Raw genomic sequence first — 27,736 nt, 5'->3', positions numbered from 1 at the left:
TCAAGCACACTTATATACCAGTTTGTTCCCTTGGAAATTTGGAATGACCCATCTTGCATCTGCATCTAAGCTGAGAGTGAAATGTCATGTAGTTTGTGCACTGTCTTTTCCCCCTAAAGACAAACCTTGTTTGGGACTGAGGGACAGGTATGATCTGAAAGGAGGACTCCATTGTGAAACAGGAGGAAAACATCCTGAAAGTAAAATCACTCCCACAAACATTTGAAAATACAGATTTTGAAAACAAATCATAGTTCCCATACAATGCTTATGAAATTTGTACACCTAGGAACTTCTCTTTAAAGCATCCATCAGAGGCAGAAATGGTAAGAGAATGTAACATAGTGCACCAGTAGCTATTAAACAAGGTGAAAATACCATTTTCTAAGGAGCAAAGAAGCTTTGATCCTTCTAATAGTTTTTAAAAGCAAAATGATGCCCAAATGATGATCTATAACGACACAATTTAGTGAGCATGTAATGTGTGAAATTCTTTCTTTTCCTGGAGCAGATTGACAGCCAGAAGCTGAACTTCAGAGAGCACGCCAAGGCCCGTGTTGACCACGGGGCTGAGATCATCACGCAGTCACCAGGCAGGTCCAGCATGGCCTCGCCACGCAGACTCAGCAACGTCTCATCCTCTGGAAGCATCAACCTGCTTGAATCACCCCAGCTTGCTACCCTTGCTGAAGATGTCACAGCAGCCCTTGCCAAGCAGGGGTTATGAATTTGCTCATTTTGCATTGTATGAAGTAATAATATTTAGGCATGAGCTCTTGGCAGGAATGGGCTCAGAGCAGGTGTCACGTTCATTCTTTACCATGTCTAAAACTAAGTTACATCCCAAGACTTGTAGTTACCATACAGTTTAAAAGAAAAAAACAGAAAAAAATAAATTCCATAGATGCAGAAATTGGCCTGACCTCCATTTACAACAGGAAGACACTGGCTTTATATGGGTATACAGCGGTATGTTACATTGGACAATTATTGTTGCTCTGCTCTGTCTTGCATGGAGTACTGTAGTATGATAAAAATGCATTTTTACCTTTCATGTGCCTGAAGGCCATCCACCTCTTTCTGAAGAGCCTTGTTAATATCCCAAGTTGCTCATTTCACAGTTCTTTTGATAGATGGGGAAATAAAAAAGAAAAGTTGCCCATTGTAAGTTATTACAGGTTAAATTAACAGTCTGCTTACCAGAAGGAAGGGCATATAGGGAAATTCAACTTTAATTAAAAAAAATATGTTACTTTGTATAAATGAGTAGAACAAAAGTTGAATTAAGTTATTAACATTTTTTGAACCTGGTTAATTATGTCAGTGTATAGCTGAAAAGCCAATAAATTATTTAAATAATAACTAAAAATACTAGCTGAAAACATTTGAATCGTGCTTTGGGAAGTGACGTAAAAAAGCTGCTGAAAGCGAGCACTCATACCCCAACAGACTTGTGTCTGATTAGAAAAGTTGGTTAAGCAGCTAGATTTGTGTGCATACCACCAGTTCCACATTCTTTCCATCTGTTTGATACAGTATTATAGATATATATATTTCTCTGTGGCCATTTGTGATATGCCCTCCTCATATACTTGAATATTCTACTTCTTTATTCACAGTATCTGTGTCTCTTGCACCCTTTGGTGTTGCAATTTTAGGTATGTAAAAGTAGATGTTAGCAGGGGGTTTTTTCCCTATTCATAAGAATACATTTAAAAAAGATGAAAATTGTAGCATGAAGTTGCTTTCTGTAACAACTAAAAGCCGTGACCCTGTTTTAGTGACAGATGCAAGTCTATTCTGTGATGCTAGAAAAAGGATTCCTTCCTTCTTCCCTTCCTTTCTTCACAAAGAAATGATTTTTGTGGGGTCCAGATGTTTGTAAAAGAGTCTCCAAAGAAGGCTGAGTTTGGACTATGGATTTTTTAAAAATCCACAATAGTTTGGTTCTTTCTTTCGTTCTTTCCTTTCCCTCTCTCTTTCTTTCTCTCTCTCTCTCTCTCCTTTCTTTCTTTCCTTTCTCTTTCCCTCCCTTCCTTCCTCATTTTTTCTTCATTCCCATAGTAACAATGAATGTTTGATTTATTGTTTTTCTTTTGCTAAAGTTGAAACACAGAAAAAATATTAAGATGCTGTTTCCACTCCTTTAGTGATGTCTCACATGTACACTCAGGCACTCAGATAACAGTGATAATCATAGCAGAGATGCCTGTAAATTACAATACATGAATAAATAAAAATCAGCTCCCTAGACTGGTTGTCATAGTGATTCATCAATTAAATAGGGCATCTTAAAATCTGAGCAAAGTGGGATTATATTGACTATAAAAAGTGTAAGAAAAAATGTGCATGAAAGATAAAAGGCAGATGCACAACCAACAAATCTAGTGGAGTTACCTGAGAGAACACTGGTGATGGGGATGATCCTCAGCCACAGATCATCACCTCCTGGTGCCCTATGTACATGAGACATTAAGGAATGAGCAGTTTACATTCTTGCAGATTGTTTTATCTTTTCCTTTTGAAACCTCCTAACTGAACTTTGCACTGTCAGTTGAGCTATACTTGATGTATGTATTAGGTTAATGATGTGGTTTGGAAACTTCCGATCTGTTCTTTTTCCTTCTTAATTTTCGTGTGTGTGTGTGTGTGTTGGGGTTTGGTCTGAAAAGACTCACAGAGATTTTTATGTCTGTGGAGATTCTACAAATTAATGGCACAGGATTCCCCATCATTACGTTCAGGTAGTAATGCAGTTACTGGTCAGTAAATATTCAGTGGACCAAAGTGGGGTTTTGGCTAAACTGCCACAGCAGTACAAACACAAAACAGAGTAGTTAAATCTCTCAAACTTCTACTGAATATGAACTTCTGACAGCCCCACACATGACATTTCAGCTCTGCAAAAAGCTTTTTCACACAATAAGGTACCTAACACTGTTTGTAAGTCAGTTGTTTCATATAAAGAACAGTGAGTTTAGAACCATCCCAAGTGCAATTGGAGGATTCTGATTTCTGCCTTGTATTTGTTACACTTCTGCTTAAAGTAATCCTAAGAATTCACATGGAAACAGTGTCAAGTGAGGTGCAATAAAATCTTCTTCCCATTTTCTCAGAAAAACAACAGACAGAAAGGAAAACTGACAGTATTTGTATCACTTTGCTCTGATTATGCTATCAATGAATATAAATTAGCTTTGCAGTGGTTTTTCTTTCTATTCCTTTTGCCAGTGTAGGAGAAAAACTATGGTACTACTGAACCTCTGCTCTCTGAACCCGAGCAGCATCTCATGGGAACAGTGTTAACCTGAGACTCAAGTGTTTTTATTCTGCTTTTAAAATTGGCATACTCTAGAAAATAAGGCTTAGTTAATTCACCTATGAGTCCAAAGTTAGAGTGTGTAACACACCAACTCATTTATTTCATGCATTAAAATGAGCTTTCTTGTTTTGACTGAAGCAAAGACCTTTGTAATCATTATCATCCTTCCATAGAAAGAATCCTAGAATGCTGTGGAGTTAGATGAAAAGAAATTAAGAGTTTTGTGCTTTTGAATAATAATTAAAAAAAAAAAACAAGTTATGTTACATGACTCTAGATGTTCACTGAAAAGCTCATATTAATCTTAACTTTCTCAAGAAGAGTGTTCGTTTCAAAAACAACAGTTTGTAAATATGTAATGCCCACTAAAGAAGATAGAGCCAGCTTCCTGGAAACTGCATCTGTTGTGTTTCTTTTCCACAGGCATGTTGAGCCAGCAGGTTTGTTGGGTGCCTGAGACCCAATTGTGTAACAAAGCAGAGGTAATCCAGACAAAAGGAATGGTGAAACCTTGTTTGGGTACCTAGGGGAGCACCCCAAATTTAACATCCATCGGGTTGTAGAGATGAAAGAGTGCTTCTGCCTCATCTGCAGAGTTCTGTTTCTATGTAACCACAAGCTGAAACAAATCAAAGTTGAGCAAACCTCTGTCCAGCAAGAGTAAAGGAAAAACTAAACCTGATGAGGAAAATTATGAGCCCATGAGGGCAATATATATTTTCACTGTACAGCAGTAAATGGAATTAATTATTCAGTCCTCTGCTATGGTACAGTAGTAACCTCATCATGACTGCTCACACATCTAAGTTTGCCTAAATACATGACTCAAAGGGAGTCAAAAGGCAGCCTGTGTTGGCTACCACATGAGCAGAAGTTTTTTCCATGCTGGAATAAATACTGTTTGAAACCCAAGTATATGTCCCTTCAAAGGCAAATGCCTTGAAGAGTAGATCACATTAGCTGTGAAAATCAGTGCTGGTAGATTTCTAGCCTAGGTGTCTGTGAGTTCACTCACTAGTCAGATTGCTAAAGCAACTCCCTCTGCAACTCCAGCAATTCCCACTGCAGGAAGGTAAATTAGTTTCACACTGGGAAAACTCAAGTGTATAAAAGCCACTTCAACTTTAGCAAAGAGAAAAAGCCAACAAGTAAACATGCTGTATGCTGGGATATCAAGGAATACAGTCTGCTGTTACAAACCTGTGTTTTTTCTGATAATTCTAGAGCCTGTTACCATAAAAGAGGCATTTCTTGAATGGCTGGTGGTAGGTAGTTCATGTTTTTCAATCCGATTTGCAATTGTATTTGTTGCTGTATAGTGATTGTTTTGCAAAATAAACTCGCTTGTCATCTAATCACATGTGTTACCTTCCTGTGTTTGTGATCCAGTTCCTCCTGAATCCAAGCCCTGCACAACCAGCACCTGCTGGTACTGCCCTCAGTCTGCCCAGGAGCAGTCACAGCAGATCCAGTTGTATTGTTCAGCCAATCCCTCTCGCTTTTATACAAAAGGATCAGGTTTTATGGCTTGCATCCTCTTCTGCGGGTCAGTATCTCCCTGCTGGGTACAAATTTCTTCTCTGAGAGGGTGATTAGACATAGGAACTGGCTGCCAGGGAGGTGGTGGAGTCACTGTCCCCGAAGGTGTTTAAGGACAGCCTGGATGTAGCACTTGGTGCCACAGCCTGGTTGACAAGGCAGTGTAGGTTCATAGTGTTGGTTGGACTCAGTAATCTCAGACGTCTCGAGATGATCTCCCAACCAAACTGGACTTGTGATTCTGTGGTCAGGACCTGTGGACCTGTGATCCAGGTCCCTGGATCAGGGAGCCCAGAGGGCCTTTGTACACCAGGGAAATGGCGGCCCTGGGTCACCAATGTGGCACAGCCACACTCCGGCCCTCAGGGCTCTTGTACACCAGGGAAATGATGGCCCCAGGCTGCTAATGTGGCCCAGCCACACACTGGCCCTCAGGGCCTTTGTACACCAGGGAAATGGCAGCCTCGGGCTGCCAATGTGGCCCAGCCACACACTGGCCCTCAAGGCCTTTGTACACCAGGGAAATGGCAGCCTCAGGCTTCCAATGTGGCCCAGCCACACATTCAGCCCTCAGGGCCCTTGTACACCAGGGAAATGGCGGCCCCAGGCTGCCAATGTGGCACAGCCACACACTGGCCCTCAGGGCCCTTGTACACCAGGGAAATGGCGGCCCCAGGCTGCCAATGTGGCACTGCCACACACCGGCCCTCAGGGCCTTTGTACACCAGGGAAATAGCAGCCCCAGGCTACCCATGTGGCTCAGCCACACACCGGCCCTCAGGGCCTTTGTACACCCGGGAAATGGCGGCCCCAGGCTGCCAATGTGGCACTGCCACACACTGGCCCTCAGGGCCCTTGTACACCAGGGAAATGGCAGCCCCAGGCTGCCAATGTGGCACAGCCACTCACTGGCCCTCAGGGCCCTTGTACACCCGGGAAATGGCGGCCCCAGGCTGCCAATGTGGCACTGCCACACACTGGCCCTCAGGGCCCTTGTACACCAGGGAAATGGCGGCCCCAGGCTGCCAATGTGGCACTGCCACACACTGGCCCTCAGGGCCTTTGTACACCAGGGAAATGGCTGCCAATGTGGCACTGCCACACACCGGCCCTCAGGGCCCTTGTACACCAGGGAAATGGCGGCCCTGGGTCGCCAGTGTGGTGCGGCCTCCTCTGCCCACCCGCCCTGCTGATCCCCTCAGCCAGCTGGGCACAGCAGGAGCATGTGGACAGTGCCAGGGTGGTGAAGGTGACAGAAGTTGGGGCTTGGGGGTGAGCTTTTGGATCTGTTTTGGAAACTAACCAGGAAACAGCACAGACTTTGAGGGGTGCTTGGAGTTTGTCATCATGGATCTGCAGAGGATGCTCAGCCCCAGCCTGAACTCAGGCTGAGGGGAGTGCAGCTCTGTGCTCTGGGTGGAACAGAGAAATCATAGATTGGTTTGGAAGGGACCTTGCCCCTGATAAGTCACAGCTGTACTAATTCCCAAAGAAGAGCAGCCTTGCCCTTAATGAGTTGCAGCTGTGACTAATAAAGATAAGTCTGATAAAAAGGTGGGTTGGCAGGTCAGAGAGAGCCTTGACAAATGAAACAAGGGAGAGAGTTGCTGCTGTAGAAGATCTGCTGTGAGGTCAGCCTGGGTCTGATGAAGTTAGAGCTGCTGTTGGAGCCTGCAGTCACAGGTGAGCCAGGTAAAAGCCTGTGGTCAGAGGCAGCAGGGAAATACTTGCAGTCATGTTCCAGCAGGAATAGCCAGCAGTCAGGGTCTGTCAGAGAAGCCAACAGCAGGAGTTTGCTGTTGTCAGAGTAAGCATGGCTAAGCTGTAAAGGAAAGTTAACCAGGACCCTTTTCAGGTTGTTAATGAGAGTCTGTGTCTTGGCTCATTTCTACCCCTAATGAGAGGTCTACTGCAACACTGAGTGTCTCCTTAGCACAGGGGTGTGGTGTAGGAGGGAAATACAACTGAGTAGAGTGCCTTAAGTATCCCAAACCTTCAGCAAGCTGGACTTCACACACAATGCTGCAATGTTCCTAAGTAAATGCTGTCAAATGACCTGGAGGAATGATAAAGTGCCATTAGTTATCCAATAGAAGCACCCTCCTAAGCATGCTTAGGTACAAGGCAGAGCTAATGCATCCTCTATCTGTGGAAAGGGAGAGGATTAAGAAGCTAAGTACAAAACGGCAAATAATGATTTAAGCATTCATAGCTAGAACAATGGTTGAGGACAACTGGTAAGAACCTGTTGCTCCCTTTCAAAGTGACCAAGGAACAGATGATATTTCTATGATTGTTGAGTCTTATTAACAGCATGTGGAAGGTGATTTATTTCATAATTTTACTAGTAGATTGTGGTGCTGGAGTGTAGGCACACAGTTTGTGGTAATTGGGAGTGGGGCTGTGGCTGAGCCTCATCCCTAATGGGCTACAGCTGTGAGAAGCAGGTGAGCAGCATTGAAGGTAATGAGACACGGTGCACTGACCAACCACCAAAGGGAACAGAGGGCACACAGGTGCAATGCATCAACAGGAGGGGATAAAAGGCTGGGCTGAAGAACAAGAAGGGCAGATGCCTGAAGCCTTCTGAAGTGGTAAGATGTTACTCTGTGTGGGGTGAACTTTTCTGAAATTGTGTGGTGATACTCTGTGTATTGTGGTTGTATCAACTGTTACCTGTGCTGAGACATTGGAGCACTGAGATGAGTAAAACTTGTGAACAAAATCTTGATTACCTACTTGTTATTGAAAGGGCAGGAATCCTGCTACAGTGTTTGTTAGAGGTATAGAGCATCTGTCTATCCTGTGCCTGTCTTAGCTCATGGGGTGTTCCTTGCATTGTACCGGAAGAGGGCAGAAGGTGAGATGTTGATAAGAGGCAGAAGGCCTTCCACCTAGAGGTGTTTGGCTATGCAGAAGTCCTAGTTGCTGGGACTAAAAAACAGTGTGGCCCTGGTAGAGGGATTCCCAAACCTGGTTTTGTGTGAGCACCCTTGCTCTAGACAGAGAAGCATGCTGGGGAGGAAGTGCTCAGCTCTCTCTGAGGAACAGAGAGGAAGGCATGTTTGGTGACTCAGTGGCTCAAGAGATCCACACTTCCTTCTCTAGAAAGAAGGTAAAAAAGGTTGGGTGGGGCAGGGTTTGAGGGGAGGAGGTTTGTTGCCTTTTTTCCCCAAAAGAAGCAAAGGTTTTTCACCTACTACTAGAGCATGGTGAGTCCTGAGCAAGGGATGATAATCTGACTGTGAAAACTGAGGTTTTTTTTTTTTTTCTTTTCCCCCTGTTTTGTCCAGATAATCCCCCTAGGTCATCTCCAGGTTTTTGTTCCTTCCCATCCTGTCCTATCTAGCTGTGCCTGTAGTGCACGTAACTGCAGTTAAATGTCTATGTGAATCTGTTCTGTTGCTTGAACATTATGCAAAGGCAGTAATTTACTGCATGAGGTGTGGAGGGCCTGTCTTTCTTGCTCTGTTTTGAGATAGAATTCTCAGATGCATGAGTGCTGTGCTACTCTACTGGTCCTACCTAAATGTGGCTGAGGGGTTAAATATCTAACTGCTCTTGTGGAATCTGATCCAGCTGAACTGCAGTCCACTCCTGCCCGAATTCATGCAGCAACAGCAGCTAGACTTGTCTTTTTAGGGGATCCTTGCAGTTTTAGGGATTATTTATCCTTGTTTCCGAGCACAGTTGTGTTGTGTTTGAGCAGGGCAAACTAGGAGATCTGTAAAGGAGACTTCAGAAGAACCTTAGCTGAAATGTTTTCATGCTGTTTAACAGCAAAACAGGGCTTTCCTAGGCTTCTCTCAATTTTTACGTTCCTTCTCCCTGACAGACCCATATGGGAAAGGATCAAACTAGTGACATCCATCAGTGTTGATCTTCTATGACTGGTTGTCCCTAGAGAGAAAGGGTTTTCCTTCATGATGGGTCTGTTCAGCCAGGACAGAAGCCTGCTGACAGCCAGTGGAAGAGTAAGATCTTGAGGGTGTGGGCAAATGTTTTTTTCCCTGCTCTGGAATCTGCATTTAGGAGCTGTTTGCAGCTTTGCTCTTGGAAAGGCTGCTGCACAACAGAGTGGCTTGACATACTCTTGAGAGCCTGGGTTCTGCATAGAGTTCAGATAAATAAGATGTGAATTCTTAGGAGTGTGTACAGCAGGGATTGATTAAGAGTGGGAACTTGGAGAGCATAACCATGGAAACAAGTGCAAGGCAGTGAGTTTGAGCAGCTCCCTGCTCTGAGCACTCCTGTGTGAGGTGGGGGCTTCATGCTCAGGTTCTGCTCTGTGTTCCCACTCTGTGCCATCCTGCCAGCCCTGTTTCTGGATCAAGACTAAATCCTGCTGTGCTGGATTGTAAACAACTGTTTGGTGAATAAAGGAGTGATCAAGCAGAATCCTCTGATCTGGAGGCGTGTCAGACTCCTCCTGCCTGCAGTGAGAGAGGAAATGGCTGGTTAGGGTCATGGGCATCTTCTGTGCCTGAGCAGCTGGCATGGGCTAGGAGTTGTTGGAGTAATGCAGAGCTTTCTCCACTTTTTCCTCACCTGCTTTGACTTTTTGCACTAATCCTGATCATTTTGCAGTGACTTTTTGCACTAGTCTTGATCTTTTTGCAGGCAGACTGACCTGTGTTTCTGTGCCAGCCCAAGATGCCAGTGTAGCCTAGAGAACAGAGCACAGGTGAATTTTCAGGCCACGTTGCTGTTGTCCTCCTGTAATGGCCTCTCTGAAGACTACTTTTTTCCTCTCTAAGCCCACTGTAAGGGAAGACAGAGGACTCATTTGCAGGACTTTCCCTTTGTAGCATCCACTGTAGTGTTAGTATTTAAGTGTGGTGAAATGCTAACTGCAAATCTGAGAGCCTCTGCTGCCAGCAGAAATTCAGTATAGCGATAAATAACATCTTCCAGATGGTAAAATTTCTTCTCCTTTTACACATGTAAATTATTTTACTCAGAGATACAGATTGGTTCAGCTTTGTGGTGGTAGGCATTGTCTTCAAAACAAGGTGAGAACAAAACTTGTCTTTAGCCACTGTCAAACTTAGTGTAAACTACCTTTGCCACCTCCTGGGTTTAGTGCTGGTCATGGCCTGTCTGGATTTGAGATCTGCATCTTCATCATGCCTGCAGTTCTTGTGACAGAGCCAGCTGTTGATAATGTTTCCTTCGCTCTCTGATTTATTTTGCATCAGAACTTTAAATCTCTCTACAAATAAAGGGATTTGTGTCTTTTGTGACTGGGTGTAGTTGGAGAGCAACATGCTGCACTCAAATGGCAAGCTTGACTGGAACTGCAGTTTGCAATTCTATTTCCAATTACTACAGAGTAATCATAAAGAAAATTCCAAGTAGTGATTTAGTTTCCTCTCCATGCTGGGCTATGTGACCCCACTTGCTATTGGTTTGTGGCAGGGCAAAGCACTGGCTATGCATGAAGCAAGAGTAAGGAAAATAATCCTGAACTTCAAAGCTATTTCTTTTCCTCTAAAGAGTCTTCATATAAGCAACGGAATGTCACTTCTTTTTCTGTGAAAACTGTTTGGGGAGAATTTGCATTGGTCTTTCATTTTATTCTGTTAATTATTTGTTGTAGTATACTATCCTCTTATATTCTTAGGTAGAGAAGGAGAGCTAATCTAACAGTGCCTGAGAAATATTTCTAGCAAACCTGATTCAAACAAGTACTTGTATTAGTCAAATCAGTCTGGTGTCTAATTGGAAACACCAGTAAATCTGCTTTGGCTCTTCCCATCCTCTCCACCTCTGCCTCAGCTCTTCTGTGTAAGAAAAATCTGTGGGATAACTACCCTAAAGTTCCTCTGTTTCCACCACCTGTTGGATTAGGCCTTTTTCTGACCCAGAGATGGGGCAACTGAGAGATTTAAAAACTTTGATTCTGTTTTTAGTCTCATGTGAAAAGTGAGACAATACAGATGTTATAATTCCTGCCATCACAATTAGAAGTCAACTATTTCCTAATTACAGTACATGATAAGCATTTCTTGGACTATCAGCTTTAGCCACGCTGTGCTGTAAATGCCTTAAATCATCTAATCATCTGAAATTACCTCTCGTGGGTCATGATACAATGCCTCTTTCATAGTTCTATTTCTCCAAAGTATCCAGTCTTATTTGTAAGGCCACCTTTGAAACTTGTTTCTAGTTCCATTTCTCTCTCGACAATGTCTCTCCTGTTCCATGGCATTTCTAAGTCGGCATTCCTTATCTCAAAGTTTGCATAGAGATGCACACACTATGTGAGCCTTCTGTCAGGCTTTGAGAACTCTCTACAAACCCATTTCCCGCAATCACCCATCTGCACTTTCATGGGGTGTTAGTGCCTTGCTTCCCTTCTCTGCCCATTTGGGAAGGAAGAAGAGAGGATAGGAAGGGAGGTAGAGGGAGGGAGTGTCTCTGAGGACTCGGCAGGCTCTGGGATGCTCCGGGAATGCCTCTCCGTGCCGGGGCTGCCCAAGTTCCCGGCGGCGCAGCCCTGTTGCTGCGGAGCGCGGTGCGGGAAGTTTGGCGGGCGGCGCCTCCTCCCGCCGCCCTCCCCCGGCACCGCCCGCTCCGGGCACCGGGAGCTGGCCACAGAGGGAGGTGCTGAAGGCTCGGAGGAAGCTGAAGGACGCGGACGTCTTCGCTCCCCCTAATTTCCTCCTCCCTGCCTTCTCTGCAGCCATCTTGCACCGGCGGGGCTGAGGGAGGGGGCGGGCTGCGGGCAATGGAGGGGAGAGGGTGAAGAGTTGCGGGAGCCGGAGGCGGCCATGGGAGATCCCGGCTGGCGCGTCTGCTGAGGCTGCGGCAGCTCTCACCGGCACCATGGTGAAAAGGAAAAGCTCCGAGGGCCAGGAGCAGGAGAGTGGCCGTGGCATCCCTCTGCCCATCCAGACCTTCCTGTGGAGGCAAACCAGGTAAGAGCAGGGCGCTTGGGATGCGGCTGCAACAGGGCACTGCGAGTGCGGAGGGGATGCGGGCCGCCCCAGTGGCGGGGAGGATGCAGTTAGTACTGCAGCTGCAATGTGAAGCCGTGAAAAAAAAAACAACCCTGTTTTTTTGGTTTTTCTTTAAACTCAGTATAGAGCAATTTGTGTGTATTGGCTGTGGGAAGAGGTCTCAAGGCAGCTAAACCTAGAGGCAGTCCCAGGCAGCTTCTTGCTTTGACTTTAAACCATCCATGTCTGTTTGTCCATGCACCTTTCCCTCCATCCCTGTCCCGTGCTCCCCATCCCCTCCATCCCCCATCTTTGAAGAGAACTCACGGAGCCCTTGTAGCAGAGGCAGCATCCGTCAGTGCTGCACCAGACCTGCAGCTGTGCTTCTGTCTGTATTTGCAGCTGTCCTGGAAGTGTAATCTGTGCTGAGAGAGGCCAGCATACAAACAGACATGTCCCCAAGTCTCCCCTCATTTCACAGGGCTGCAGAGTGAGGGACTGGAGATGAGTGAGGGGCTAGCTCAATGTATGACTGGTGCTTTATGTTCCTTCTGAGTCCTGCCAGCCTCCTGTCCTAGCAGGATTCTAGATTGAAAACATTGTGGGGGAGGTTGGAAGATTTGAAGGTTGTGGCTCTAATTTAAGGCCTCAGTCACAAAATCCCCTTATGCCACAGCCAGTGTCCTTCAAAATAAAATAAAAAAAAAAGGAAAAACTGCAATAAGGTGACCTGATTATTTTTTTAATATTTACTCTGATCTCATTCTGGAGGAGAATGATAGAGGATGGGTGCTCTGTACATACAGGCCTGCACTTCACCATGAGCCTTCCACATCAGCAGCTATGCAGAAAAAAATATTTCATATGGAGCTGGCAAGTTGATCTCTGGCTTAAAATAGAGGCAAGGCAAATTTCAGTAATATTTAATAAATTTTATTCAGGATATGTTGGAAATCTTTCACTGAGGTAAAATGGCTGAAAATTGTCTGCTGGAAGATTTTATCCCTGGGAATGTGTGGGCTGAATTAAATGCCTCTTGGCATATCAGGGTGGGCACTTTTTCTTATGGAAAAGATAACAGCATTTATCAGATGTCATCAACAGGTATCTGAACCTAGTTTTGGCTTATGTTTTCCTTTACAATGAGTTTCTCAGCCTTTTGACAACATTCTGACATGAGAGGAATCCTGAAAATAACTGAGAAAAATACATGTTGATGTACTGGGTCTCTAATGCTGCTTCTCCTTTCTTTCAGTGCATTTTTAAGACCTAAACTGGGGAAACAATATGAAGCTTCCTGTGTGGTATGTACATGTGTCTGTTTTTCAATGCTTGTTAGTCACTAACTTTTTCATGCAGATCAATCTGACCACAGTGCTGATCAGCAAGGTGCTCAGCTTGCACCAGAACTGGGTTTAATCCATTCAGCTTCATTTTGTACTTCCATCATGTGAAGCATTTGAGATTGTTCCCCTATAGAGAATGCATATCATGTCCATCTTTAGACAAAACAAAAATAATTTATTTGGGTATTAGTAATAAATATTTCATTAGTAAAGCTGTAGCAATGAAATAAATAATGATGTAGACAAACTGAGCTATGACAGTCTGGGTCTAACCTTGCAGTTCATCCTGTGTGGATGTGCATTTTGCATGAGACTGATGTAGTTTCAATTTGTGATTGCCAAGGTGCTTCAAGCTTATAATATGGAAAATCTAAACAATATTAACAGGCTTTGAACAATACTTTTACCATTGTGTAACATGGGAAACACTTCTACTGGAAATTAGAGGGAGCATATCTTATCAGAATTATTAAGGAGAGGCCATTATGCAGATACAAATAACTCTTATTTCTAAATGTACTTCAAATAAAGCCTCAAGGTACTGCCAAAAAGGAGGAAAAGGGGAAGACATGAAGCAAGTTCAAATAAGATGGGTATCTAAAGAACTTGAGAATTCCTTGAATGGTTGCTGGTCTTTGGATTACTTAAAGTACATTAGTCAGTTGCAGCCAAACTTGACAGAGTGGAAAAATTTGGTCTGGACATGTATCTTAATAGTTTAAAGTTCTAAGGTCTCTCTGCAGCAATTTTCTGACTTCCTTCTCACAAGGCATTATCCTGGAGAAGCTTTATCTGTTGCTGAGTCATTTTCTTCTAAGAAATCCATAAATTTTTCAGAGTTTTTGCTAGATACCAGATAGAGATAGAGGAGTTCTGGCTTAGTGTGTTGGTGAGTAAAATGTTGAATTCTAGCATATGCAGCAGTGATGACTGGTTTTAATGCCCACTGACAGTGTCTGGAAAATGGAGCTTGTTGTTTTATGTCCTTCACCAGGAGCCATGCCTTGGAGCACCTCTAACCTGGGGCTGTGGCTTCTTCTGTGGGCTCATTGCTGTTATTATTGGGTAGAGGGGCAGAGCTCCCTGCACCTCTCTGCCTGTAACTCCTTTTCCTTCCTGCTGTGCTGCTGGCATCAGGTCCCCGAGGATAATTCCAAATCACCTTTCTTCTGGGAGCGTATACTGGAATTTACTGAGTGTAAAAAACAAACTACACCCAAAAAACCCCTCAGCTGTGAGACAACATAAATCACATGCTTCAGCCAAGAGAAAGGGAGCTCTGATAGCAGGCATTTCATAAAGATCCAATAAATTTCCACCTCTTGGATGAAGAACTTGATTCTTCTCTGGTTATTAACATAATCATTAAATTATGGTAGAAAACTTTCAAAGGTGGAACTTAGCTTTGAGGAACTTTTGGGTAAGAGGCTGAACTGACACATATACTGCCTTCTGCTTCATCCATTTCCTCTGCCTACTGGTGTGCCCATACCAACACATTCTGTATTATCCAGTGGGGCAGCAGAGTGCTGCATGCATGGGTGAGACAGGGTTTCTGGAACTTGACAGGTATTTGATCTGTCTTCTGCAACCTCCTGCTCACCATCTAACACCCCTCTATTGACTAGTGTGCCTGAAATTCCTATACACCTCCTATAGGATCTATCCTTTGGTGATTCTCTAGCCAGAATTGCTGTAGGCATGTCCATAGGCTGAGGCTTGAATTCTTCTGCTCTGGTTTGCATTGGCCAACTTGGAGCAACTCAAATGTTTTCTGGAGGATCCTGCAAATTCCAAGTTTTCCTTCTTTTCTGGGTTTTGTGTGGTTTTTTGTGTTTTGTTTGTTTTGGGTTTTTGTTTGTTTATCTTGTTTTTGAAAATGTAATTACATGTTTTGATATTATGGATAATTAAAGTATAGCTGTGGAACAAAGTTCAGAAAGAACCTTTATTTTTTGATCCAGCCAATGGACATGGCTGCAGAAAACTGGATTTCTGTGAGTCAAGTGTTTGGCATTTGTGTTTCACTACTTGTGAATGTTTATACTATTGTTTTGTTTATTTAACAATGGAGTCTTACCATCCCTTGTGCTATGAACTCCCAGATTCCTAGATCTTTCCAGGAACTCTTCCTTGCCCAGTGGACCTGCCCCAGACTGACAGTACTCTCTGCTTCCACCTCAAACTCTTTCCAGTCAGTCTGAAGTGACTTCAGCAGTGGTCTCAGCTTTCCTCCACGATGCAGGCTGAGCTTTGGAAGGACAGGGCATTAAGGTCCCCTCCAAGGAGACAAGTAGAGTTCAAGAAGCACTAACTGTTTATCTGTGCTTCTGCCATGGCCTTTCTGTACCTGCACTGGGCAGTCCTGTAGGGATGCTCCCTGGCACTCCTGAGAGGATGTAACAGGAGGTGCTGAGCTTCCCTCTGGGCACCCTCTGCCAACCCCTGGCTGACCTCTTCCTGCCTTATGCAATTCACTGCAGTTACAGCTTCCTTGGGCTTAGAGCAGGGGAAGTTCAGGCAAAGCTGCTTAGGAAGCCATGACAAAGGCCAGTCAGAATGCTGCTGGAATGGGAACACATAGGGGACACAGTTTGTGGTGATTGGGAGTGGGACTGGCCCAGCCTCATCCCCAGTGGGCACAGCTGTGCAGGACAGGTGAATGCTATTGAAGGGAACGAGCCATGGAGTGCCCAGGGACACTGAGCAACCAGCAAAGGGAACAGAGGGCACACAGGTGCAGTGCATCAACAGGAGGGGATAAAAGGCTGGGATAAATAACAAGAAGGGGCAGATGCTTGCAGCCTTCTGAAGAGGTGAGGTGTTACTGTGTATGGATTGAAGCTTTTTGAAATTGTGTAGTGATACTCTGTGTATTGTGGCCATCTCAACTGTGACATGTGCTGTGACAAGAAGAGGTAGCCTGAAGATGCCTGGACAGGGCAGACAGTGACCCACAGGCTGATCCTGGTCACAAGGTATTTGGCAGAGCCTTTGGTTCTTGGTGGACATGAAGGTAAAAGGAGAACAGCAGCAGTGGGAAGGCAGCCAGACAAGGCTGGCCACCATTCCCTGTGAAAACAGCTGTCACCACTAGGCTAGAAGGAAAAATGCTTGTGTAAGTGGTCCTGAGGGAGCTGAGCACACACACAGCCCTGCTGAAAGGGACTGTTTCTCCAGCCAAGGACCAACTTCCCTCACTATCCCCTTGGCAGATGTTCTTTATCTACCTTTGGTGTGGGGGGTGATGCAGGCTTGAACAAGCCTGCTGGAAGTAGGTAGCTGTTTTCTTAGCCAAGCTGCAGCCCTGAGCCCTGAGGCTGTGGCTCTAGACATACCCAGAGCATGACAGTATCTGTCTTCTGACTCACTCACAGGGAGCTTTCTCAGACGTTCTCATTCAGCCTTCTTGTTTGAGCATGGAGCTCCTCTCAGCTGTAGCAGCAGTTGCTTAGTTCATGCAGGGTGAAAATTAGGTCTTCTGCCCCTATAGCAGGTCCTGAAAGAGAAGAGCCACAGCACACTGAAAAAGAGGCTCAGGAACAACACAGGACCGAGTATCTGGAGAGAACTCCAGGCAAATTCCATAGGAAGGCTTGTCCAAAGAACTGCATGTTCCTGTTGGGCATTCAGTGGCTTCCTTACAGCTGCTTTTGGGTTTGCATTTTTCTGGCAACATATGGTACTTGTGTCTCAAATGCTTCTGATCAGATAAGCTATTCCAGAAGCTAATCTTTCATTGTAGTACAGAAATATTTTGCTTTCTGCTCAGGCCTGGAAAGAGCAGAAGAATCTGGTGGTTAACCACATAGGGAAGTCTTCACAAGGGCTCTGCAGCCCAAAATGTTGTGAAAAATACAAGAATAATCTAAAGATAAAATTGCAAACTCCTTGGCTGCCTCTTGAGTTTCTGAAGCATGCAGACAGTGGGGCAGAGCTTGCAGAAGGTAATTGCTGGGGAACTTTCTACCTGATGCTATTGGAGTACCCAGGAATGAGACCTTGAATAGAAAGCCAGGGAGCAACAAGGTATTTTCTGTCACACTTCAGAATAGGGTTGGTGATCCCAGTGATTTTTTTTTTTCTCTTCCCCCTTGCCCTGCAAACTGAACAGCTTTGTCAACTCTAGTAAAGTGTGAGCTTATGGTTTGGCTTCTGTGCTGGAGGTGAGATCATTCAATTCAGTGAGGTCAGCACTGGTGCTTGGCAGGCCTTACAGGGAGCTAGTCCAGCTCACTAACATGGGTAGGAACTGCTTACCTCTGCACTGACCTTCCTTTTGGCTTGTGTAGGGGCTTGGCTTGGTTGAATGAAGCATTCAGTGAGCCCCAGAGCTAAAGGATGAGTGGAAATACGAGTGTGTGGCTGGAGCAAAGACTAAGGAGTGGTCCCTGTCCTCTTTTGATAAAAATAAGTAAATCCTCATGTTTTTCACTGGCTCTTTCAAACTTTGTGGTATTTGTAACAATGCACCTCTTGTTCTTCTGGGGATACTTTGCTGCTTTGCTCCCCCCTTTGGTTATGTGATAATCCCTTTTCTGGGATATTTACTCTAAGCCTCTGTTGTCTTTGTACTAATGCACTCTCTGTCCTCTGTGAATCCTGACCGGAACAGAATCAGGCCTTACAATGGGTACTTTTCTCCCTGTCCTGTCTGGGCTTTCAGAGCATCAGTATCCCTTCATTTTGCCCCCATTCCTGAGCTGATAGGATTGAATGGCAGGAGACTTTTCCTTTGACATGCTGTGGTCCCCAGTAGGTCACTGTAAGGGTGAGTTGAAGCATCCCTTCCCTGGAAGACAGGTTATTTATTCCTGGTGCTGAGAAACACATGTGGCTGGTAACAAGATCCATGGCACATTATTTTTGACTAATCCTCAGGAAGCCTCCTTTTTGGCAGTAACTTGAGGCTTTATTTGAAGTACATTTAGAAATGAGAGTTATTTGGGTTTTTTTCCCATGCATTACAGCAAATGCCCTCTAATTTCAGCCATTTGTAGTCCACAAGAAAAGTGTATTGCATTTTCTGACTGCATCCTGGTGTTTCAAGTAGGTGAGCAGTGTGACCTTCTGCACACTGGTATTTGCTGGCAGCTCTGGTGGTTATTGTCAGTATTTCAGGGTTCAGGCTGTTGGCATAGTCCTCTCTAAAGGATAGATGTGTGTTTCTGTGCCTCTGAGCAGGACTGGGTGCTGTAAAACTACAGTGGTGTGGCACTGTGCTTGCACCAGGACACTCAGCCTCTTGGTAGAGGAGCTCCTGTCTGCCCACACCAGCAAACAGGGCCACAAAAACTGAGAGAACAGATGTGCCCAGCTGCTGGCACAGGCAGGAGGGTGCCTGTTAGCACAGGTTAGCATGCCATGCTTGGGAGTGGTTGCTCATTCAGGAGAGCATGTTTTGACATACTTGTTTTGCTCTTCTTTGTAACTGAGTCTATTCTTATTACCACCCCCTCAATTTTACAGGGAAAAAAAATTGGTATGGCTGGTGTTGCAGGATAAGTTTTGTGAATCTGGAGTGAGGGCCTCTGAAGCATCTTTTGGGCAACAGTTTGCCCAGAGCTTGGTAAAATTGGTGAAACAGCAAATAGGTAACCGTGAGGTTAAGTTGGTTTATGGAAAGAATGTGCATTGTCATTATCTTAGCTGTAGGTACTTCAGTGAAGGAGTATATCTGCACTTGTGACCGATAATGGGATCTTTGCATCTGACCACAGCAAGAATTTATTGAAACAGTTGGAGCAGATAACAATAAGGAGCTTCCTTAGGGATTTCAGTTGTAGATAGCCTTATTTTGTGTTGATTGAGGTGGAAGTAATGAACTTGCTGCAGCCATCAGCTCTGTAAGTGCTCACAAAACCATTACATCATAGCTCGACAAAAAAAATTTTGTACACTGATTATTTTTTGTGACAGGGTGTGAAAACATTTCCTAAGGCCCATATACCTTTAGTGGTTTGCCCTTTATGTTACAGTAAACTGAGAGAGCATGTGTGTTCAAGAACATCCAGCACTCAGCAGCTCCACAAATACAGGCTTTCCTAGCTCCTGTGACTTCTACCAGGATTGCTGGCTTTACCCAGCACAGCTGCAAGTCTAGCTTGATGTCAGCACTGACTTATATACAGATGGTACTTCAATTCTCTTATATTGCAAAAAAATATATTATGTGGTCCATTCATTTCTTAGTCAAGCATGTCCATATGTCTGGTGAGCTTTAGTTGCAGTCTGTACTTTTCAGGACAAATATTATAAAATTTGTTTCGTTATACAATTAGAGATTTTTAAAAAGATGATGTTCATGTACTGGAAGGAATGTGAAGAAATAGACATAATGTCTTTTTTTTACCTTTGTTTTAGTCTTTTGAAAGAGTTTTGGTGGAAAACAAGCTGCATGGCCTTTCTCCAGCTCTCTCTGAAGCCATCCAGAGCATTTCTCGCTGGGAGCTTGTCCAAGCTGCTCTCCCTCATGTGCTGCACTGCACTGCAACACTGCTCTCCAACAGGAATAAGCTAGGTCAGTGCTCGTGTGAGCTTGTTTTCATTATTGAAGCTATCAGTCAAAATGTGACAGATTGCTGCTCAGGGTGCCAACACATTCCAAATCCTTAGAATCCTAATTAGTTTCTTCTGGGGATTGTCTTTCTTGATGTTTGTCTTTCTCTTTTATGGGAGGATAACCTGTGAAATCTTCCCCAGTGAAGTTAGTGGTCTGATGAGCTAAAGAGTCAAAGTATTCAGTAACATTTTGCTAGTTATTTCCCAGCAATAATAGAACTTATTTTAGCACCCAGCAGGCATGGATTCCTTGAAGGAATATGTATTTCTTTCAAGGCATGCTGCAGTGGTCAGTTGCAGCAGGTACTTTCAATATTTTCAGTTTTCGGGGGTTTTTCTTCCTATTTTTATTTAGACCAATGCATGTGACTCTCAGCAGATAGTCAATCAGACAATAGAGAGGCAGGTCCAAATCCAACTTATTTTGGTACTGACTTCAGCAGGAATTTGCTTCCTTAGACATGCCAGTAGGGAGAATTAACAAGACACAGGCTTGAGCACCTTGCAGTGCTCACTGGCATTTTGTCTTATTCAATAAAGTCAGACAAGAGTGTTGAGTTAATTTCTTTGGGGACCACTCTGTGTTCATGCTGCTGTCATTGCAGAGACTGAACTCCAAATTCTGGGAAATAAATGGAGGCTTCTGATTTAGGAGGCCTCAAATATAATGAGAGAGAATGCTGGTACTTTTTATTGTAGAATTTTAATTTTCAAATGGTTATCTGGGAGTTGGATGTCCAGCCTCCAGTGGAACTCTGAGCAGTATCATTAATGGAAACCCTGTGAGATAATGTGATGCATTTTTCCATACAGGACATCAGGATAAGCTAGGAGTAGCTGAAACAAAGCTGCTTCACACTCTTCACTGGATGCTGCTGGAGGCTCCTCAGGACTGCAGCAATGACAGATTTGGAGGAGACAGAGGCTCCAGCTGGGGAGGGAGCAGTAGTGCCTTTATCCACCAGGCTGAAAACCAAGGATCACCAGGGCATCCCCGGCCCAGCGCCGTGACCGATGAGGAGGAGAATAACAGGAGGAAGTTCTTCCAGAATTCCATGGCCACAGTAGAGCTGTTTGTGTTCCTCTTTGCTCCCCTCGTGCACAGGATTAGAGTAAGTGACACACTGGTGGGGTTCTTGTGTGGAGACAGCTCTGGGCAGGAAAGGAATGATTCTGCCTTTGTGGCTGTTATTTAATTCAGCTCACAGTGCACACTGGGGTACTGCTGGAAATATTTTACCAAGCTGGCAGAATACTGCTGCCATTGGGAAGAAATTCTTCCAGTGCCATGAACAATGACCACAACATCAGGCAGGCACAAAGACAAAAATATACAAAGTAAGGCACTCTTAGCCTTTGGGAATGGCAAAGATCTGTGGCCCCTGTGAAGTCTGTGGGATCCTGAAAACTGCAGAAAGGATTATGAGCTTTAACTTGCTCCAGTGATTCTCAACCATTGCTCAGAAAAGCCCTGCTGGAATTTCAGGGATTCCACAGTGGGGCTGCCACTGGGGTTTGTTGTTGTCATTACTAATCATCTTGATTCTAATTAGCAGGACAGTGTTACAAGCATGGCAGTGGCAAAGGCAATGGAGCATTCCTTTGTTCTGAAGTGTGAAGCAGGCTGCTGGCCTTCTGTCTACTGGGGTTCCTCTGTTACTTTTAATTTATCAGCTTTGCAGAGTGATGTGATGAAAAGACATTTTCTTCATGCTCTGGGAGGCTGCCATTTAGCCTTTATGTTTCCAGCTAGGCCTTGAAAAAGAATAGGTCCTTGAAAAAAGGACCATAAAGTCATGAAATGATGGGGCTATCTGTTCTAATCCTGCCTTCTATGCTGCAACAGTAGGAAGGAGCAGGAGATAAGTCTTTTGATTAAGGCAGGTAAAAGTGAGACTGGATAATTAGATTCTTTCTCTACTTCTGCCACTGAGTTCCTGTAAAGAAGTGTTTAATTTATTTAGCCCAGATTTTTCATAGTTGTTTAGTAGTTGTCTGTGGGCTGCTGGGACAGGAAGAAACACTGAATTCTTCCCTGCCCTACACACAAAAATGCAGGCTGCTGCTTGAATAAGTGGAATGAAACTGTGGGTAGACCTTGATTATTAGAGATTGGAGTTCCATGGCATGTTGTTTTCAAGATGGGGTTAATAACAGTACCTCAAGTCTACCTTGAGAATCTCAGATCTCTGGAACACTGTGGTGATGAACATGGAAAAGCCAATTAAAGCATGCACATTTGTGTCATCAAAATGAAGTGCAGGAAAGGAGTTAAATGAGGCATGTAAGTGGTTCACTAAGTGAGCAGTGTCCTCTTGGTGTCTTCTGAGTCTCAGGGGAAGAACACTACCTGATAGCCAGAGTAATGCATGGGCTCAAGGAAGGAATGCATGTTCACATAGACAGACCTAAACTGTTCAATTCCTAACTTCTGGGAGGATTTTTGTCTTCAGCAAAATGTTTTTAAGTCAGGCTTTGGGTGCTGCATGTGGTTCTTTAAGTGCATAGCTGTAGGTAGAAGTGTTGGCACGTCACCGCAAGCTGGCAGTGCCAAGTGAAAATGCAATGTCACTGCTGGCAGCTCTGAAAGCTTTGCAAGCTGCTATTAGTAGAAACAGTAATTAAAACCAAGCTTGTGAGTTGATTATGATGAGAGAGCACTAACAGAGGGGGGGAATAGAAGGGTGGGTGCCTGCAGTGGGTTCCTGCCATTCCTGTAGCTCTGTCTGCATCATCCATTCCAAATGCCAAGGCATCTGGGGCTGTCTCAATAGGAGAGTGCTGTGCACCTGAAATTACACCACCAAAACTGCTGTTACCATGTTTGTTTGCCTCATGGGGGTAGCTGGGGCTATACTAACATCTGTGTCTCCCCATGTAGATCTGACATGAGGTCAGGTAAGTGCATAGCTGCCCCCTTGATCCTGCTAAGATTTACTTGTGTACTAATTGATATGATTTCAGCTGCTTGCATATGTAAAGCAGGGTTAGCACAAGGGTGGAAGTAGTACCAGTCTCTATGTATTGACAGAGTTCAAGTACTAACAGTGCTAATGATAATGACAGTAATGTGTACCACTACTTCACAGTAATCTGTTACATGTTTCCTCAATTTCTAAGTAATGCTTAAGTATTTAATATTCTTTTGGGGAAGCAGTTCAAGACTTTGAGTGTAAATCCTAAAGTTGAGCTTGAATACTAAGTAAAGTGATTATGTATAATTAAAAGGGATACTTTGTAACAAGAATGGCCTTTTCTATTACAGCTTAATGTCCAGGGAAAACCAGGGTTCATTGACTAGGATAGGAATTTCACTTGAATAAAGCCTTTGCGTATTTTTGGACTGAAGCTTCCCTGTGATTGTTTTACTAGCTGTAGTTGACATGTGTAGACCCTGCTGAATACTGTCAGTAGCCCTTGAGTTAGCATGTACTGACTGGACAGCTGCACATGGTATCCTGTAAGAAATGACAGGCTTTGCAGAGTGGAAACAACGTTTTGTTTTTCTCTTTAGGAGTCCGACCTGACGTTCCGGTTGGCCAGCGGCCTCGTCATTTGGCAGCCAATGTGGGAACATAGGCAGCCTGAGGTTTCTGCCTTCAATGCTCTTGTGAAACCCATCAGGAACATTGTTACAGGTCTGTGACTTTGCTGTGGTGGTGGAGCTCCTGAGACCTGGGAAAGCTTTGCCTTTGCTTGCCTGGTGCTGCCCTTGCATTCTGTACATGGAGGAATATGTTGATCCTGCAGGAACTAGTCAAACCTCAGAGTAGTTTAAGGGTGTTCCCCTCAGAGTCAATTGGCATTTGCATAATAATTAAATAGGAGATGGGAGAACCATCACAGATAGGAAATAAGTAACTTTTCGGTAGTTTTCATTTGTCAGCCTCATATAATTTCTGTTAGCCTTATCTTCCTTAGTTGCTAAGAAGGGTGAAGACAAGATCTCACTGCAGCCTGACATGAGTGAGGAAGTCTTTCCCAAACTGGCACTGGACAAAAATGAACAGTGAAGAGCACACAGGTGGTTCTGCTGTCTAAAATTTGATTTAGAGTATGTTATGAAATTAGAAAACATAGTTTCAAGAGAGTCCAAAGAAGGCCTAGGTTGTAAATTCACTTTTGAATACTGGAAGGGGTTACTTTTCCTTTGAGCTTCAGCCATAGTGAGATTGGAGTTGGGTGCTGAGGCTTCCAGGGCTTTGGCTTCCAAGTATTTTTGTCTGGCCTAGTCCTAAAAAACCCCCCATTTTTGCTGTTATCTTTGAGACAATACTTTTTTTATAATTCCTGCATGGTGTTGAATTGAAAGTGAGCAAGATATAATGCTGTACCATTGCTTTCAGTTCTCAAAAGCATGAAACTGTAGTTTTCACCATAGTGAAAATGTAATTCACTAAATTAGTTTTTTCTGATAACAGGTCATTTTGGATGCCATATTTTGTTATGAAGACTTAGTAGACCTACTGGGAAAGTCCAGAATTAACAAGATTCAGGTCTTCCAAATGATTTAAAACAGTCTTTTACACCTTGCTCTTTGTCCCTCTTCTTCAACTTCTAGAATTAAAATATAGTATTTCAGCCCTAGAACTAACAGAGGAAATTTTCTTTGACTATTGGATTTTTTTTTCTATAGGTCTATGTGAAAATCTCTAAAAATAGCTTCAGAAGTGAAGTCTGGAAGGAAAATATTTTTTTATGTTTTGAAAGGTTTTTCAGCAGGACAGAAATACTAATTGGAATGAGGCCTTTTATGTGTAGGAAGATTCTGCTATCTTAGCATTTTCTCAAGGTGGGAAAAAAGAAAGTCAAATTTACTTAAATTTTCCTTCAAACAACAAATAAAAAAATGAATGAAGAAGCTTTGCAGTATTTGTTTTGCAGTCTGATTCAGTCATATCTGCACTGCTTTCAACACAGGATTTCAAGACTTGTCATCCCAGTCTGTGTGTTACCCTTGGTCTGCTACAGTATTGTAATTCAAATTTTGTGTGACATCCATGTATTTCCTGTGCTGAAGGCATTTGGCAAATTGTGAATCACAATACACTCTGAGTGATGGAACCTAGAAAAGGACCTGAATATATGTACAAATAGGATGAAGAGATCCAAAATAAAAGGGACTACTCTGCACAGGAAAACACAATTGGTGGTGAATGGATTTAGGGTGAAATTTATATTCAAATTTAATTTTAAAGAAATGGAGATTTTTCAGTAGAGAGTGTTGTTGTCAACACAATAGAAAGAACTGAAAAAACTAACAGTCCTGTTTTCTTTTTATGGCTGTGACTAGTGCCTAGGAAGTTTGCAGCAGATAGATGGCTGGCTTTGTTTTTTGGTTTATCCTTTTATTATAATACTTTATACTAGGTACATTATAGAGCAGGAGGCATTTCTTGAAGTGTCCTGCTTTGACTTCTTTCCTCAGCCAAGAGAAGTTCTCCCACCAATAACCAGAGTGTGACCTGTGAATCCCCTAATCTGGACAGTGGACGTACTGAAGTAAGTTCTGTGCTAAGGTTTGACAAGCTTGAATAAGGTGCTGAGGGAGGGGGGAATAAATATTGAAAGAGAACTTGCAGTTACCACCCTAAAGTATTTCATCTCCAGAAATTACAGTTATTCACAGCTAAGGCACCCAATCTTGTTTGCAGTGGAACCAAAGGCTGTGGGGTATATCTATCTGGATCCTCCTTGGCCTTCTCCTGTCTTATAGGATGGAAGCCTGTTCTTGTGTATGGCAGGAGGGTTGGAGCCTGATTTTAAGGTCCCTTCCATCCCAAATCATTCTCCTGGGCAAGAGACCTGTACAATGTACCCTTTGCCTGTACAATGCCTTGTATTGAGAAGCCCCAGGCTTGATCAGTTTTTCCATGGTTTTATGGTGTAAAAGTAACTAAACTCAATGTTTAAACTCAAATGTCTAAACTCAAATTGCAGTTATACAACTAACATGAGAGCGATAAATGTTTACATACCTATGTTGGTGTGCCTATTTTCTTTTTTGCAACTATCTCAAGGGACTGCAGGTGGTCTGTGAGACAACACAGCCAGATCCTGTACCTCCAAAGGCTTCTGGTTCAGCATGTCACCCTGGAAATTCCTTGGAGGGAAGTGTGTCCTCCCAGACCTCCCAGGAGAGAAGTTCTGCACATCCCAGGTACAAAGACTTTCAGGAGAAACTTGGGCTCATGTGATTTAGCGGTGGAGGTCACACAAGTCCATCTTGCATGCACTTTTGTCTGGACATGCTGAGGGTGTTGGATGTTGGTATCAAATTCTTAATTCAACAAATCTCAGCTCTGGGTGATGAAAAAGATGGCAGCACTTGTTACTCAATGCTTCTCTCTTCAGAGAAATCTCTAGCTGGCCTGTTGGGACAGTTTCTTTGGTCTATTCTAGAATGCTGGAATTCAAGACTCAAAAAATAACCCTCAGGTTCAGCCCTTCCAGGCTAGTTTCACCTTCAGGCAACTGGTATATTATCTGGCTTCCTTCTGACCAGATTTTCTTTCCCCCTAGCAAAGAATTTCTGCAAGCCTCTTTGCACTGCCTTCATTATGTCTCCTTTGCATCCTGCTGCATGGCTGGCTTTACTGACCCAAAGGAACAGACTAACAAAGAAGCACAGCTATGAAAATGTGCTTCCAGCTTGTCCTACAGTGCTCAGACTCTGGTTCCCAGCTTGGCACTAATAAATTCATCTAAATTTTGGCACAGGAAGATAGAAGTAGATTTTCAGTAGCGCTGGACACTCAGGGCCATAAAGTAAATCAGGATGATGAGTGTTTTCAGAGATTTTGCAGAGGGAGGGCTGTAATTTTAAGTCTCTGTGGATTTAGGAGTGTTACTTGAACACCTGAAAACTCTGGTCCTGTTGCTTCTCCTTGGGGAAATGTCATATCCAAAACACTGCATTTTTAAGAAATGGCTTCATTACAGTGACAGAAATAGAGGATGGAGTGATTTTTCTGAATATTAGCTAGGAACAGCTCTGATCTCTCAAATGGGAGCTCAGGGCATCTTTTCACTGGTGCAAAGGAAAAAGCTATTCCTAAAGGCTCTCATCCCATCAGGAATGAGATAAAAAAAATCCCTTGGGGTTTTTTATCAAGCCTGTTGTCAGTTCTGGGTCTGTATTTAATTTCTATTACTGTGAACCAGTAAAACTGAAGGTGGGGACAGAGCTGCCTTTCTGTGTGTGAACAGTACTGCTCAGAGAGTGCACTGCTGTAAGAAATAAGCAACCTTTTAAGAAGACAGAATCAGGTGATCAATTTATCAAGCAGGGTCTGGTGGTTGCCATGGGGATGAAGCTCCAGACAGGCTTTGAAGAGAGCATCATTATGCCTCCTCATTTGCAGAACTCATTGATGAGTTAAGGCTGTACAGGGAGCTTTGGTTGCCAAGCAACAGATAACTGTGGAACAAATGTTGTTTACTCTGCTTACCAACAGCCAAAGTATTCCTTTGTCCTTGGCCAGGGGTTGAAGGAAGGCTGCATTTCCACTTTCCCTGCAGTCACAGGCAACCATCAGCTGATTATACAAGCACTAGATTTTCTTCTCAATGAACTACAGAGTTGAATTTCTGGTTTTTCAGAAACTGTCTAAACAAAGGGCTTGTTCTGATCCTAGCTGAGTGTGGCTCCTCCACTCAGTGTAATTCTCCATAAAGAGATGATTCAGTTTAATCCTGAAGCAAATAAACCACAGCCCTTGATCCAGCTGCTACCTTGAACAGGCTGCCTGGGAAATAGACTTTGCAGGAAGTTAGAAATATTTCATAGGGAGAACATGCCTTGCTCCAGCCTGTGTCATGCCTCAGGTTTGCCTGTGTCACAGATAGGGGAGCATGAAAAGCTGTTTATTTAGCCCCATACACTGCTCAGGGTCCTGCAGAGGCCTTTCACAATTGCTACTGGGATGACAGGTTTTTATTTCCTTGGCTGGGATACTTTGGGTATACTTCTGGCTTTTTGCAGGCTAGATCTATGTGGCACAGCCTAAACTTTGACAAAACCACCT

The 27,736-nt window shown here is 43.8% G+C and overlaps 2 protein-coding genes across 44 annotated transcripts in view; both read left to right on the top strand.

The window, feature by feature from the left end:
* MAP2 (microtubule associated protein 2) overlaps positions 1–4,677 on the top strand; it is a 222,191-nt gene extending 217,514 nt beyond the window's left edge. For all 32 annotated transcript variants that reach the window (XM_077181072.1, XM_077181079.1, XM_077181070.1 and 29 more), the window contains one exon: positions 512–4,677. In XM_077181072.1, the coding sequence (XP_077037187.1) occupies positions 512–727 (216 nt within the window). In that variant the 3' untranslated portion in view covers positions 728–4,677. The remainder of the gene's footprint in view (positions 1–511) is intronic.
* A 6,730-nt stretch (positions 4,678–11,407) lies between these two features.
* Positions 11,408–27,736, top strand: part of UNC80 (unc-80 subunit of NALCN channel complex) — a 125,495-nt gene continuing 109,166 nt past the window's right edge. For 7 of the 12 annotated variants that reach the window (XM_077181061.1, XM_077181053.1, XM_077181052.1 and 4 more), the window contains exons 1-7: positions 11,409–11,781; positions 13,058–13,106; positions 19,512–19,668; positions 20,523–20,821; positions 23,224–23,347; positions 25,138–25,211; positions 25,730–25,869. In XM_077181061.1, the coding sequence (XP_077037176.1) occupies positions 11,690–11,781; positions 13,058–13,106; positions 19,512–19,668; positions 20,523–20,821; positions 23,224–23,347; positions 25,138–25,211; positions 25,730–25,869 (935 nt within the window). In that variant the 5' untranslated portion in view covers positions 11,409–11,689. Of the gene's footprint in view, positions 11,782–13,057; positions 13,107–19,511; positions 19,669–20,522; positions 20,822–23,223; positions 23,348–25,137; positions 25,212–25,729; positions 25,870–27,736 lie in introns of all 12 variants that reach the window. The other 5 variants (XM_077181058.1, XM_077181057.1, XM_077181060.1 and 2 more) reach the window with 2 other exon arrangements.

This window comes from Agelaius phoeniceus, chromosome 7 (genome assembly GCF_051311805.1).
Source record: "Agelaius phoeniceus isolate bAgePho1 chromosome 7, bAgePho1.hap1, whole genome shotgun sequence".
NCBI classification, from domain to species: Eukaryota; Metazoa; Chordata; class Aves; order Passeriformes; family Icteridae; genus Agelaius; species Agelaius phoeniceus.
Note: the sequence above shows the minus strand (reverse complement) of the source record. Positions and strands in the feature narration are given on the sequence as shown.